The 12,695-nt window shown below is 34.5% G+C and overlaps 1 protein-coding gene and 2 non-coding genes across 3 annotated transcripts; all 3 read right to left on the reverse strand.

The window, feature by feature from the left end:
• Positions 1–1,064: 1,064 nt before the first annotated feature.
• Positions 1,065–4,644, reverse strand: LOC125157884 (SH3 domain-binding glutamic acid-rich-like protein 3). Its single transcript, XM_047844967.1, has 3 exons — positions 4,503–4,644; positions 1,621–1,788; positions 1,065–1,218 (listed from the first exon to the last, which is right to left on the reverse strand). The coding sequence occupies exons 1-3, from the start codon at positions 4,548–4,550 to the stop codon at positions 1,153–1,155; spliced, it is 282 nt and encodes a 93-aa protein (XP_047700923.1). The 5' UTR covers positions 4,551–4,644; the 3' UTR covers positions 1,065–1,152.
• A 2,229-nt stretch (positions 4,645–6,873) lies between these two features.
• Positions 6,874–7,027, reverse strand: LOC125158015 (small nucleolar RNA SNORA62/SNORA6 family). The gene has a single exon (XR_007149141.1). It is a non-coding gene; the product is annotated as a small nucleolar RNA SNORA62/SNORA6 family (small nucleolar RNA).
• A 242-nt stretch (positions 7,028–7,269) lies between these two features.
• On the reverse strand, positions 7,270–7,372 carry LOC125157971 (U6 spliceosomal RNA). The gene has a single exon (XR_007149111.1). It is a non-coding gene; the product is annotated as a U6 spliceosomal RNA (small nuclear RNA).
• Between the last annotated feature and the right edge of the window lie 5,323 nt (positions 7,373–12,695).

Genomic DNA, 12,695 nt, shown 5'->3' on the forward strand with positions numbered 1-12,695 from the left:
GGAAGAAAAAAAATTGAAGGTGAAGGATGAAACCATTTAAGTGTTGATTTGGAATTATTACACAGAAAAACCTTGGTTTGTGAGCATAATTCATTCTGAAAACATGCTTGTAATCAAAAGCAGTTGTATAGAAAGCAAATTTCAACAACTGTTGTAATCATGTGGCGTTCGGCATCACGTACTACTTGCATTGCAACTTTACTCATTTATCAAGTTAAAATTTATTATAAATGTTTTCTCTCCTTGCAGAACACTCACAGAACAAGTTACTTGCAATCCAAGATTCTATTGTATTTGTTTTTTCAGGAACTAACTGGGTTACATATATAACTGATACTTGGCCATGATTTCATTTTCCTTTAAAGTTCTTATGAGAATATGTCAGATATTTTCTATTCTGAGACTTTTCTAGGAAAACCTTTTTGTTTTTATGGTAATGAATGTATTCCTTTAAAACTTTCTTTGCAAAACCGAAGTGTATTTTTTACAATTTTACTGTCAGTTTTAAATTGTGTTCACATGTGTTTCAACAGTTAATTTAGTATGAATTTCTTCAATTAAAGCAGTATAATTTAAAACAGAAAATTTGTATTTCTATTTGTATGAAAAGTATAGTATATTTTATACTCTCGTGATGCTTATGAATCTTAGTTAATATATTTGACACTATTTTCTAGTTACTATTCATTATTTCATGTGAACTACACACATTTGATCCCCTGTTACATCCAATGCCACATTTATCACAGTTTGGTATGTATCCACTGAAAGACATATTTTTTTCTGCATAAAACCACATACACCAAATATCAAATATATAACTTTGCTAAAATTATATTATGAATTAATCAGTTTGCAAAAGGAAAAAGGTATTAAACTCATTTGTACAGTCAAATAAAGAGAAGTTTGATCTTGATAAATGTTTAACAATGTTTTTTACACATCTTTGTAAAATGTTCACTATGTAACAAAGAAATGATTGTAAAGCAAAATTGAAATTGTAAAAGCCCCATGTTAGTGATTGCAAATGAATCTAGATATCAATTAACCTTATGAAGCTCTCATATTTTTTTTTAATTAAAAGTAACCAATGTATATGGAAGTATATGCAGATCTACCTTGGTAAACATATTTTGTATCATCACTGCACATTCATTCCATCTTCAGGAATTTCAGAATCTCTTTGTTCTCCTTTGCCTTGTGAAACATTTCAAAATCCTAAAAGGAATTAAAATTAACTTGTAACATCAATGCTGATAATTTCACTTATGAAACAATTAAATTCAAGTGTCAAGGTCAGTTTGCTAATTATCTTGCCTGGGCCTTTGCAAATGTCTACCAGCTAAGTTAGTTAAAATAATTTCCCCAAGGTATCAGTTATTTCATCCTATAACGTATGGTGAAAAATACTGTGTATCTCCAAACAAGCAGCATGATATACTTTCCTTTTATGGTATTTTTCATAATGAAGTACACATTGCCTTATCTTCAGGAACACGATTACGTTATTATGTAAATGAAAAAACCTCACCCTCACAGTCCATAAATGTATTGTTTCCCCATTTATATAATCTTAAAATACGAAATGAAAATAAAATAAAAATGGAAATTTACTCTTACCCCACAATATTCTTGGCCATTGAATATCTGAGGTGGCAGAGCCCTAGGGGTAGAAACTTTAGTCCTCATTTCCTGAAGTATTTTCAAACTCACAGAAATATCTACTAATTCATATTTTATTTTGTAAGTATCTAAAATTCTGGTAACTTCTTCCTGTCTCTGCTTCACCTAGATAGACAAAGATATAAAGAGATGGAAAGATGTTAATCAACTGGCCCCAATGTTTTATGTTTTATTTTTATTTTCCCTATCCATTATGCTATGGTAGGGTAATAGATTTTAATGGTGTGATTTTTTTGAGCAGCAAAACTAGGTAATTTTATTGTGATAAACACATACACATACACACATATATAGTATATATGTTTAATATGTATATGAAGAAATACAGTAAGGTGTCAGTGGGAGTTAAAAATGTCTAATGGGGTATAAATATTTACCATATTGATTTCAAACTTCATATGAAATGGTATGAACATTCTGCTAACAGTTGAAGCACACATTTCAGCTCATCACTGCATTAATTTATGCTAATATCTATGGTAGTCCTGTGTAGGAAATGAATAGGATACCAGGTTTTTACATTTAAAAGAACAAACTGCATGTTCTTAACAATAATTGGAGACTATGCCTAAGTGAGGAGATAAAATCTACACAATGAGAAAATAAATCAGAGGATTAAGATTTACAAAAACTGTGAGTGAATAAAAGTGGTCAGTTCTTGCTATGTCCTCCTATATGAACTTTACATATCTGTTATCTGTTATAAAAGGCTGTATATCCACCCCCATTGTCTTTTCCCCCGAAACACTACTGCCAAAGTATAATTGTAATAATTGGTTATCTTTTAAACATAGTGTAGGGGCACCTGGGTGGCTCAGTTGGCTAAGCGTTTGACTTCGGCTCAGGTCATGATTTTGCGGTTCATGAGTTCAAGCCCCATGTCGGGCTCTGTGCTGACAGCTCATATCCTGGACCCTGCTTCAGATTCTGTGTCTCCCTCTCTCTCTGCACCCCTCCCCCCCCCGCTCATGCTCTGTCTGTCTCTCTCAAATATAAAATATAAAAAAATTAAATAGTTTATAAGTACATTTTTTGTTAATAACTGTAACATAAATCTTAAAATTTGAGTTTTCTACATTTTCACATGACAATCTTGGGCAATTTTGCCACATAAAATCTGTGATGCTAGAATAAGAAAACATATGTAAAATCAATTTGACAAGTACAAACCCCAGTTTATTCAATTATGACTTCTGTGAAAGTGCATGGCAGAAGGTTTTTTGTTTGATGACTTAAAAATATAATCCAGTCAGGCTTAGAAAACCTTGTCTATTTCCAACTGATAGTGGAGAAGTTTCTGAAATTCCATCATGCAACATTTCTACTTTCTGAGGCTCATTAGTCTTCAAAATTGCAAAAGCATGATTCATGTGACTTAAGTCACATTTTTATAGTGTTTTTTTCAAAACTCTTTTTAGAGGAACCACATTATGAAAACAGTTGTTTAGACTAGTGCTAATCTGAGTGTGATTTATAAGACCAGCGTCATCAGCCTTATCCCACCCCAAAACTATAGAATTTGGGAATGGTTCTCAGGAATGTTTTAACAAGCCCTCCGGATGATTTTTATGTTACAGTTTGAGAGACACAGACCAACAGTTGGGTGAATCTTCTGCTGCATCCATTATGGTCCTTAATGATTTCAAATCATTCCCTCTTATAGAATCTTAATACCATATCCAATAACATAAATTACAATGTTAAAAATAGTCAAAAGGTCCATGATTTTCGTTTTAAAACTGCTTCTTGTTATTGTTGTTTCTTAGTACCCAGGTGAAATCCTTAGTTGTTAAGGCTTTATGCAGAAGCATTGCACTATTTCTAGGCTGAGATAAAATCTCATTGCTCCTTGCATCTATCATGGTGCCTAACACACTGAAGGAGTGTGATGAATGTTTGTTAGCCATTTATAATCCATTCTAAATTCTTCAGTTTTCATGCTTTTCCAAAAACTTTGCAGAATGAGGTTCTTAGACATATAACATTCCTTGTATAGCTGAGCTGTGATAACCATTAGCCAGCCACATGTGACTATTGAGAACTTGAAGTGTGCCTAGTCCAAAATGAAATGTTCTGTAAGTACAAAATACATACTGGATTTTGAGGACTTAATATGGAAATACATAACATCTCTTTTTAAATATTGGTTATATGTTGCAATAACATTTTGTAAACTTTGTGTTAAATAAAATATATTAAAATCAATCTTATCTCTTTTTTTAAGTCATTACTAGAAAATTTAAAATTACACATGTGGCTCACAATATATTGTTGTTTGAAACCACCGTTCTACAATATTTCCTACAACATGGTCAAAATAGTTCATCTAAACTGTAACCTAAGACATGTCTGATCTATGCAAATACATATTCTTCTTAGAAATTAAGTTTGTCTTTTTGAGGTTATCCAATCTTCTCTGAGGATTATGGCCATTCACTCACTGGCATTTTCCCTCTCCTATCCTAAACAGTGTTCTTTAGCTCTTCCATCTCCCATCCTAAACATCCTAAATAAAAAGGTTCTTTATCTCTTCCATTTGAAACATATGCAAAATTACTGGAAATAATAAAGTTGGCTGAACTCAGGACCCAGAAACCTCCCAAAGCAGTCAGTTCTTAGAGCACAACCAGGGTGAGGGCAATAACCACATTCTCTGTTGTCCACTGCACCTCCCATTCCTGAAAACCTAGAGAGGAAGGAGCTGAAGAATGAAAGACAAGAAGGAGATGGTAATGCCCTAGCACAATCCTGAAGTCCCCGACTAGAATGTCTTCACTCTAGTCTTTTTTGCCGGCTAAGGCTCTTTTCTTTCCACTCACCTCTCTAGACCCTGACACGCTGGTGTAATAGACTTTAATGGAGCTCATCGTTTCCACTTAAAGGCTACTTTGCAGAAATAACCCAGAGTCAGTCACTTCACTACCGCCTAAGGCTGAGCTAACAGAAGTCCCAAAACCTGGCTGTGCCTTTTCTCAGACTGTTGCTAAGAGCCGTTGGCCTGTACACTCTGGATTGGCTGGGAAAGTAGTGCCCTTGTGACGCAGGAACACTGGAGCATCGTGACTGCCAGCCTGGGGGAGAGGGCATGAACTCTGGGGTGATAAACTTCTGTTAAGGCCTCTTTTCTCCCCTCATTGGCCTGGGAGGCACAGGGGAGGACTGGATGGAAGAATTAGTGGACTCTGTATTCCTGCTACTCATTCTCCCACTCCCTGCTTAGGGATGGTGGTAAACATGAGCTGTTTTGTCTGGCAACCACAGCCGCAAATGAAGGGCTGAGACACCTGAGGGAGAAAATGATCAAAATACAATGTTATAGCAAATAAAGAGATATATTAAAACTTGTATTCCCTAAATTTGTAGTGACAGAGCAAGTGGCGCCAATGCTTACTTGGACAGGAAGGGACGGGACCACCATAGCAACCTTTGATGCTTTTTTTCTTAGCTTGGGGAGGTGACTACTTTCCCACTCCCATGTTCTTCCCTTCCTGAAGACAGCAAGCTTTCCTATGATTTGATCTTTTGGTTTATGTAATAGTGGGTTCAATAGTCGCTAACTCTCCTAGCACTTCCTCCCTACACCTGGTATAAAACAATGACTTCGTGCTTTAATGTCTACTTCTTCAATACATTCGTAGCTCATTATTCTAGCCTTTATTTTCAAGTAGTTGAAGATAGTGATAATGTTTGCAGAATTTCTTTGGTTTGCCAAAATTGAGCAATGGAAATTGACACTAAAGAACTAAAGAATTTTAGCACCAGTTTTTCTGTTAAGCAAATTTGGATTCCATGGTTCTACCACTTGATAACTATAGATCTTGGGCAAATTATTTCCTTCTGAATGTCAATTTCTCAATCGTTAGTGTATAAATGTGAATAGTGACACCTACATGACAGCATCATTATCAGGATTAAATGAACTGAGTATGTAAAAGTGTTTGGCACATGGTCTGACATGTCGTTAGTTTAGAAAATTATAATTATTATTTAAAAAAATAATGTTTTTTTTTTTTGAGAGAGAGACAGAGTGCAAGCAGGGGAGGGGCAGAGAAAGAGGGAGACAAAGAATCTGAAGCAGGCTTCAGGCTCTGAGCTGTCAGCGCCCCTGACATGGGGCTCTACCTCAGGAACTGTGAGATCATGACCTGAGCGAAAGATGGATGCTTAACCGCCTGAACCACCCAAGTGCCCCTATAATAATTGTTATTGGTAAGTATCTGACTGCTTGCGTGATGTTTGGGAACAAGCATATCAATATGAATAAGAGGAAGCATTTACCTTCAAGTTACTCACAGAGTGATAACTTTTAAAGTGAGATAAATGCAATGTACAGAAATCTAAATCAGGCTAGGTGGGTCAAGGCAGGTGTCCCTGAAGAAGTGAAAGCTAAACTGAAACCTGAATGATGTGTAGTATGCCAATAAATTATAATAATAAAGAAGTTTTGGGTAGAAGGAACAGTCATGAAGCAATGTGGTAATTGGAGCTTTGGGAGCAAGTGGAGGAATAGAAACTGAGGAAATAAATAGGAAAGCACAGAGGCCTTCAGGTTTCATGTTAGATTTTGACGTATAGTCTTTTCAAGGCTGTTTCTTCTTTTATAAAAATGTGGAAAATCTTAACTTGCAAATTTACTGTGAAGATTAAATAAGTTGGAGATGTTGCCTAAGGGCATCTTTCACTTATGAATCACTCAATAAATTATATCTATTATTAATCCATGGATGATTAGACATCTCTGAAGCATTTAGCTCTTTGTGTGAAAGGTGGATCAATCTAGAATATCAAGTGGACTTGAAAGGGGGAAAGACTGGAAGCACTTGCAGCAATACAAAAATAAAATGACAATAGTGAAAAGGAAAGATATTTAGGACAGGGGACTGCTAGAATTTGGATATAAGAGAGAGAGGCAAAGGAGATGGATATAACCAATGAAGGAGTCTAGGTTAGGAACAATATGAGATCTCCATTTTCTTTTGATATTTCTTTGTGATAGCAGTGGTATCATCTATGTAGATGTTTGTTTATGCTTCCCTGTCTACTTGGGCAGTTTGTATCTGAGTTCAAATCATTCTCAAGAATGGGACAGAAACTTGTGGGACTGGAAAAAATATATTCTAAGGAAATTAGTATACTTTTTCTTGTCCTTTTATATATGTGACTATTTATGTATTTAATTACTTATTTTTTACTTGTAGCAAGAATTACTATCAAAGTCCACTCATTGGCGCAAAGACCCTTGTGGTGTTACCAAAAGACTTGCCCCTCATGTAGCATACTACCTGTAATTCTGAGTTCATCAGCTAGCCAGTGGCCTCAACTCCAAGCTCTAACAATGTGCATGACTTATTGATCATACAAATAATACATGAATTCATGCACATTTTATAAGTCAAACCACATAGAAATATAGAGAGTAAAAATTAAAATTACACTATCACCTTCTCTTTAAAATCCTCCTCCAAGAGGAAACCACTATTAACAGTTTGATTTGTATCATTTTTCACAAACATGATGACATTTATTAAGTTATAAGGCATAAAAGTCACTTATAACATGAAAGTTAAGTACACAGTCTACTTTTAAAAAAATATGGAATGCTTCATCAATTTTCGTGTCATCCTTGCACAAAGGCCATGCTAATGTTCTCTGTTTTGTTTTGACTTTAGTATATGCACTGCTAAAGTGAGCACTATTACACAGGCTTTGAAGTGAGGCTTCTTGGGTTCAATCCCAGACTCTACCACTTACAACTGTGTAATATAGTGCATCCTATATAACTTCTTTGTGCCTCCATTTTCTCATGGGTGAAATGGATATTATAATATGTTTTATAGAGATATTATGAGGGTTATACTACTTAGTGTATGTGAAGTATTAGAAAAATGCCTGGCACATATACATGATGGAATCATATTGTATATGTTGTTCTGCAACTTCCATTCCGTTAGTACAGATAAAGGCAATACGGTGTACTGATTAAGTAAGTGGATTCTAAATCCAATTGCTTGGTGCAAATACTAGTTCTACCATTTACTATGTTTGTGAAATTCAACAAGTATATAAACTTTTTCTGTCTTTGTTTCCTTTGTAAAATTCAAATAAGAGCTTCTGTATTTTTAAGTTTTATTTGAATTCCAGTTAGTTAACATAAAGTGTAATATTAGGTTCCGGTGTACAATGTAGTGATTCATCAGTGCTCATCACAACAAGTACACGCCTTAATCATCATCACCTATTTTACACATCCTCCCATGCACCTCCATTCTGGTAACCCTCATTTTGTTCTCTATAATTAAGAATCTGTTTCTTGGTTTGCCTCTTTCTCTTTTTTTTTTGGTCCCTTTGCTTATTCATTTTGCTTCTTAAATTCCATATATGAATGAAATCATGGTGTTTGTCTTTGACTGACTTATTTCACTCAGCATAATACTCTCTAGCTCCATCCATGTCATTCCAAAAGGCAAGATTTAATTCTTTTGTATGGTTCTGTAATATTCCAGTGTGTGTGTGTGTCTGTGTGTGTGTGTAACAGCACTGTTATATATATAATATAATATAATATAATATAATATAATATAATATATAATATAATATATAAGTTTATATTATATATAACACATCTTCTTTATCCATTCATCAGCTAGTGGATATTTGGGCTATTTCCATAAAGTGGCTATTGTAGATAATGCTGCTATAAACATCAGGATGCATGTATCCCACTGAAATAGTATTTTTACAGTCTTTGGGTAAATAGCTAGTAATGCAATTACTGGATAGTAGGGTAATTAAGAAGAAATAATATCTGTTCTTTCTAAACTATTCCAAGAAAAAGAAAATGAAGTAAAACTTCCAAATTCATTCTGTGAGGCCATTATCCTCATATCAAAACAGGATAAAGACACAACTAAAAAAAAAAGAAATAGAGGCCAATATCCTTGATGAACACAGATGCAAAAATTCTCTACAAAATTCTAGTGAAATGAATTCAACAATACATTAAAAAGATCATTCACCATGACCAAGGGGGATTTATCCCTGAGTTGCAAGGGGGGGCTCAATATTCACAAATCAATCGATGTGATACATCACTTTAATAAGAAAAAAACCAATAAGAACCACCATATGATCCTTTCAAAAGATGCAGAAAAAAAAACATTTTACAACGTACAACATCCATTCATGATAAAAACCCTTAACAAAGTAGGGGTAGAGAGAACATACCTCAACATCATAAAGGCCATATATGGAAAACCCATAGCTAATATCATCCTCAAGGGGAAAAAAAAAACTGAGACCTTTTCCTCTGTGGTCAAGAATAAGACAGGATGTCCACTCTCACCACTGTTATTTAGCATAGTACTGGAAGCTCTAGCCACAGAAATCAGACAACAAAACATAATAAAAGGCATCCAAATTGGCAAGGAAGAAGTCAAACATTCACTCTTCACAGATGACATGATATCTTAGATTGAAAACCCAAAAGATTCCACCAAAAAATTGCTAGAACTGATATATATCCAGTGAATTCACAGGATACAAAGCCAATGCACAGAAATCTGTTGCATTTCTATACACCAATAATGAAGCAGCAGAAAGAGAAATCAAGGAATTGATACCATTTACAATTGCACCAGAAACCATAAGTTACCTAGGAATAAACCTAACCAAATATGTGAAAGAACTCTGCTCTAAAAGCTGTAAAACGCTGGTGAAATAAACTGAAGAAGACTCAAAGAAATGGAAAGACATTCCAAGTTCATGGATTGAAAGAATACTGTTAAAATGTTTATACTATTCAAAGCAATCTACACATTAATGCGATCCTTGTCAAAATAGCACCAGCATTTTTCACAGAGCTAGAACTAAAAATCCTAAAATTTGTATGGAACCACAAAAGACCCCGAAATAACCAAAGCAATTTTGAAAATGAAAAACAAAGCTGGAGGCATCACAATTCTGGACTTCAAGTTATATTACAACGGTGCAGTGATGAAAACAGTATGGTACAGGGCACAAAAATAAACACATAGATCAATGGAACAGAATAGAAAACCCAGGAAAAAAAGCCCACATCTATATGCCCAATTAATCTTCAAAAAAGCAGGAATGAATATGCAATAGAAAAAAGACAGTCTCTTCTACATATGATGTTGGGAAAAGTGGACAGCTACATGCAAAAGAATGAAACTGGACCGCTTACTGACACAATACACAGAAAATAATTCAAATGGATGAAAGATTTAAATGCAAAACAGAAAACCATAAAAATTCTAGAAGAGAAGAACATAGGCAGTAAACTCCTTGACATCAGTTGTAGCAACTTATTTTTAGATATGTCTCCCAAGTTAAGGGAAACAAAATTGAAAATAAACTATTGGGATTACATAAACAAACAAAATAAACAAACAAACAAACACAACTTCTGCAAAGCAAATCACCAAACTAAATCACCAAAACTAAAAGGCAATCTACTGAATGGGAGAGGGTTTTTGTAATGACATATCTGATCAAGGGTTAGTATCCAAAGTATATAAAGCACATATGAAACTGAACAACCTAAAAATGAGTGATCTAATTTAAAAATGGGAAGAATACATGAATAAACATTTTTCCAAAGAAGACAAACAGATAGCTGATACATAAAAAGATGCTCAATTTGGGGCCCCTGGGTGGCTCAGTTGGTTAAGTTTCCAACTTCAACTCAAGTCATGATCTCATGGTTTGTGAGTTCAAGCCCCGCACCGGGCTCTGTGCTGACAGCTTGGAGCCTGGAGCCTGCTTCAGATTCTGTATCTTCCTCTCTCTCTGCCCCTCCCCCACTCATGCTCTCATTCTCGCTCTCTGTCTCAAAAATAAATAAATTTTTTTTTAAAAGATGCACAATTTACTGATCAGGGAAATTCAAATTAGCCTACAATGAGATACCACCTTACACCTGCTAGAATGACTCAAATCAACAACACAAGAAACAGCTGTTAGTGAGGATGTGGAGAAAGGGAACACTCTTGCATTGTTGGGGGGAGTGCAAAGTGGTGCAGCCACTCTGGAAAAGAGAATGGAAATTTCTCAATATGTTATAAATAGAACTACCATATAATCCAGCAATTCAACTACTAGGTATTTACCAAAAGAATACAAAAATGCTAACTCAAAGGGATGCATGCACCACAATGCTTACAGGAGCATTATCTACCATAGTCAAATCATGGGAGCAGCCCAAGTGTCCATCAATAGATTAATAAAGAAGATGTGGTACACACACACACACACACACACACACACACACACACAATGGAATATTACTCAGCCATAAAAAAGAATTAAATCATGCCATTTGCAATGACATAGATGGAGCTAAGAGAGTATTATGCTAGTGCAATAAGTCAGTCAGAGAAAGTAAAATGCTACATGATTTCTCTCATATGTGGAATGTAAAAAAATGAATGAACAAACGGACAAAAGAAGAGAGAGAGAGGCAAACCAAGAAACAGACTCTTGACTATAGAGAACAAACTGAGTTGGGTTGGAAGATGGGTTAAATAGGTGATGGGGATTAAGGAGGGCACTTGTGATGAGCACCAAGTGTTGTATGGAAACACTAAATCACTATATTGTACACCTAAAAATAACATTACACTCTATGTTAACTAACTGGAATTTATACTTTTTATTTTTTTAATGTTTATTTCTGAGAGAGAGAGAGTGAGTGGAGAAGGGGCAGAGAGAGAGGGAGACACAGAATCTGAAGCAGGATTCAGGCCCCGAGTCATCAGCACATAGCCTGACACGGGGCTTGAACCCACAAACCATGAGATTATGACCTGAGCTGAAGTTAGATGCTTAACTGACTGCATCATCCAGGCGCACTTAACTAACTGTAATTTTTAAAAAAGTTAAAAAAAATGAAAAAAAATGTCATGAATTTGACAAAGCTATTTCTATTAATGAAAAAGTGGCTACATTTATAGTTCTATTCAGAAAGTTTTCATGAGGCCAAAGTATGTATAAATATCCATCTCTTGTACAAATTCTGAGGTGTAGTATTTTTTTTCAATGTGTGACTCAAATGATATTAATTAAGAACAGTACAAAACAATGTACAATATTTATAGATGGAGAAAGGATTAGGCACTTTAACCAAAAACTTTTAAATAAATAATTTATTACAGTTTAATACATACATTAAAATAATTATAGTTTTGTATAAGTTTGTACTTTTTAAAACACTTTCATATATACCATATAATATTATCTTGGCAATAATGCTGTGAATAAGGGAAAGGAATATATTTTCACTATTTAATTGATAGGAAAATTGAAATCCAGGAATGGTAAATAAATTACCTGATTTTAAAATGTTAATGGCTTATCTTGATGAGCACTGAGTCATGTATAGAATTGTTGAATCATTGTATTGTACACCTGAAACTAATATAACATTGTATCTTAATTATATTTCAAAAGAAAGAAAGAAAGAAAGAAAGAAAGAAAGAGAAAGAAAAGTTAATGCAGACTCAAGTCTCCTTATTCATGGTGCTATTGTCTATTCTTTGAGCAACACTGCCTCCATAAATTACTTGTGTTTCATGTAGGAGACAAGTGTTCATTTTTACATTCAGGCAATGTACACTGCCTGAATGAGTTCTTTTACATTACAGGAATGTACCACACTCTTCTGTTTAGAATTTTTTTTTCTAATGAAATGCTTGTAGAAGTCTTCCTAATTGAATTCCTTTATAAAAAACAAAATTATACAAAATCTTGCAAACCACTTACATGTAAGAAGATTTTAAATGATGGGGAAAATGTGGAAAAAGCAATGTATAGATATAGAAGACAGTTCATTTCCCCCTGATTAAAAGGAAAATTAAGATAACGTTGTAAAAGAAAGTTTAGCAAAGCAGAGAAATGATACAAATAAAATCTGTGAATGAGATAACTGTAGAAAAATGAAAAAAAAGCATCCCTTTTAGAAAATTTTGTTGCAGGGGCACCTGGGTGGCTCAGTC

The sequence above is a fragment of the Prionailurus viverrinus genome, chromosome X (genome assembly GCF_022837055.1).
Source record: "Prionailurus viverrinus isolate Anna chromosome X, UM_Priviv_1.0, whole genome shotgun sequence".
In the NCBI taxonomy this organism is placed as follows: domain Eukaryota; kingdom Metazoa; phylum Chordata; class Mammalia; order Carnivora; family Felidae; genus Prionailurus; species Prionailurus viverrinus.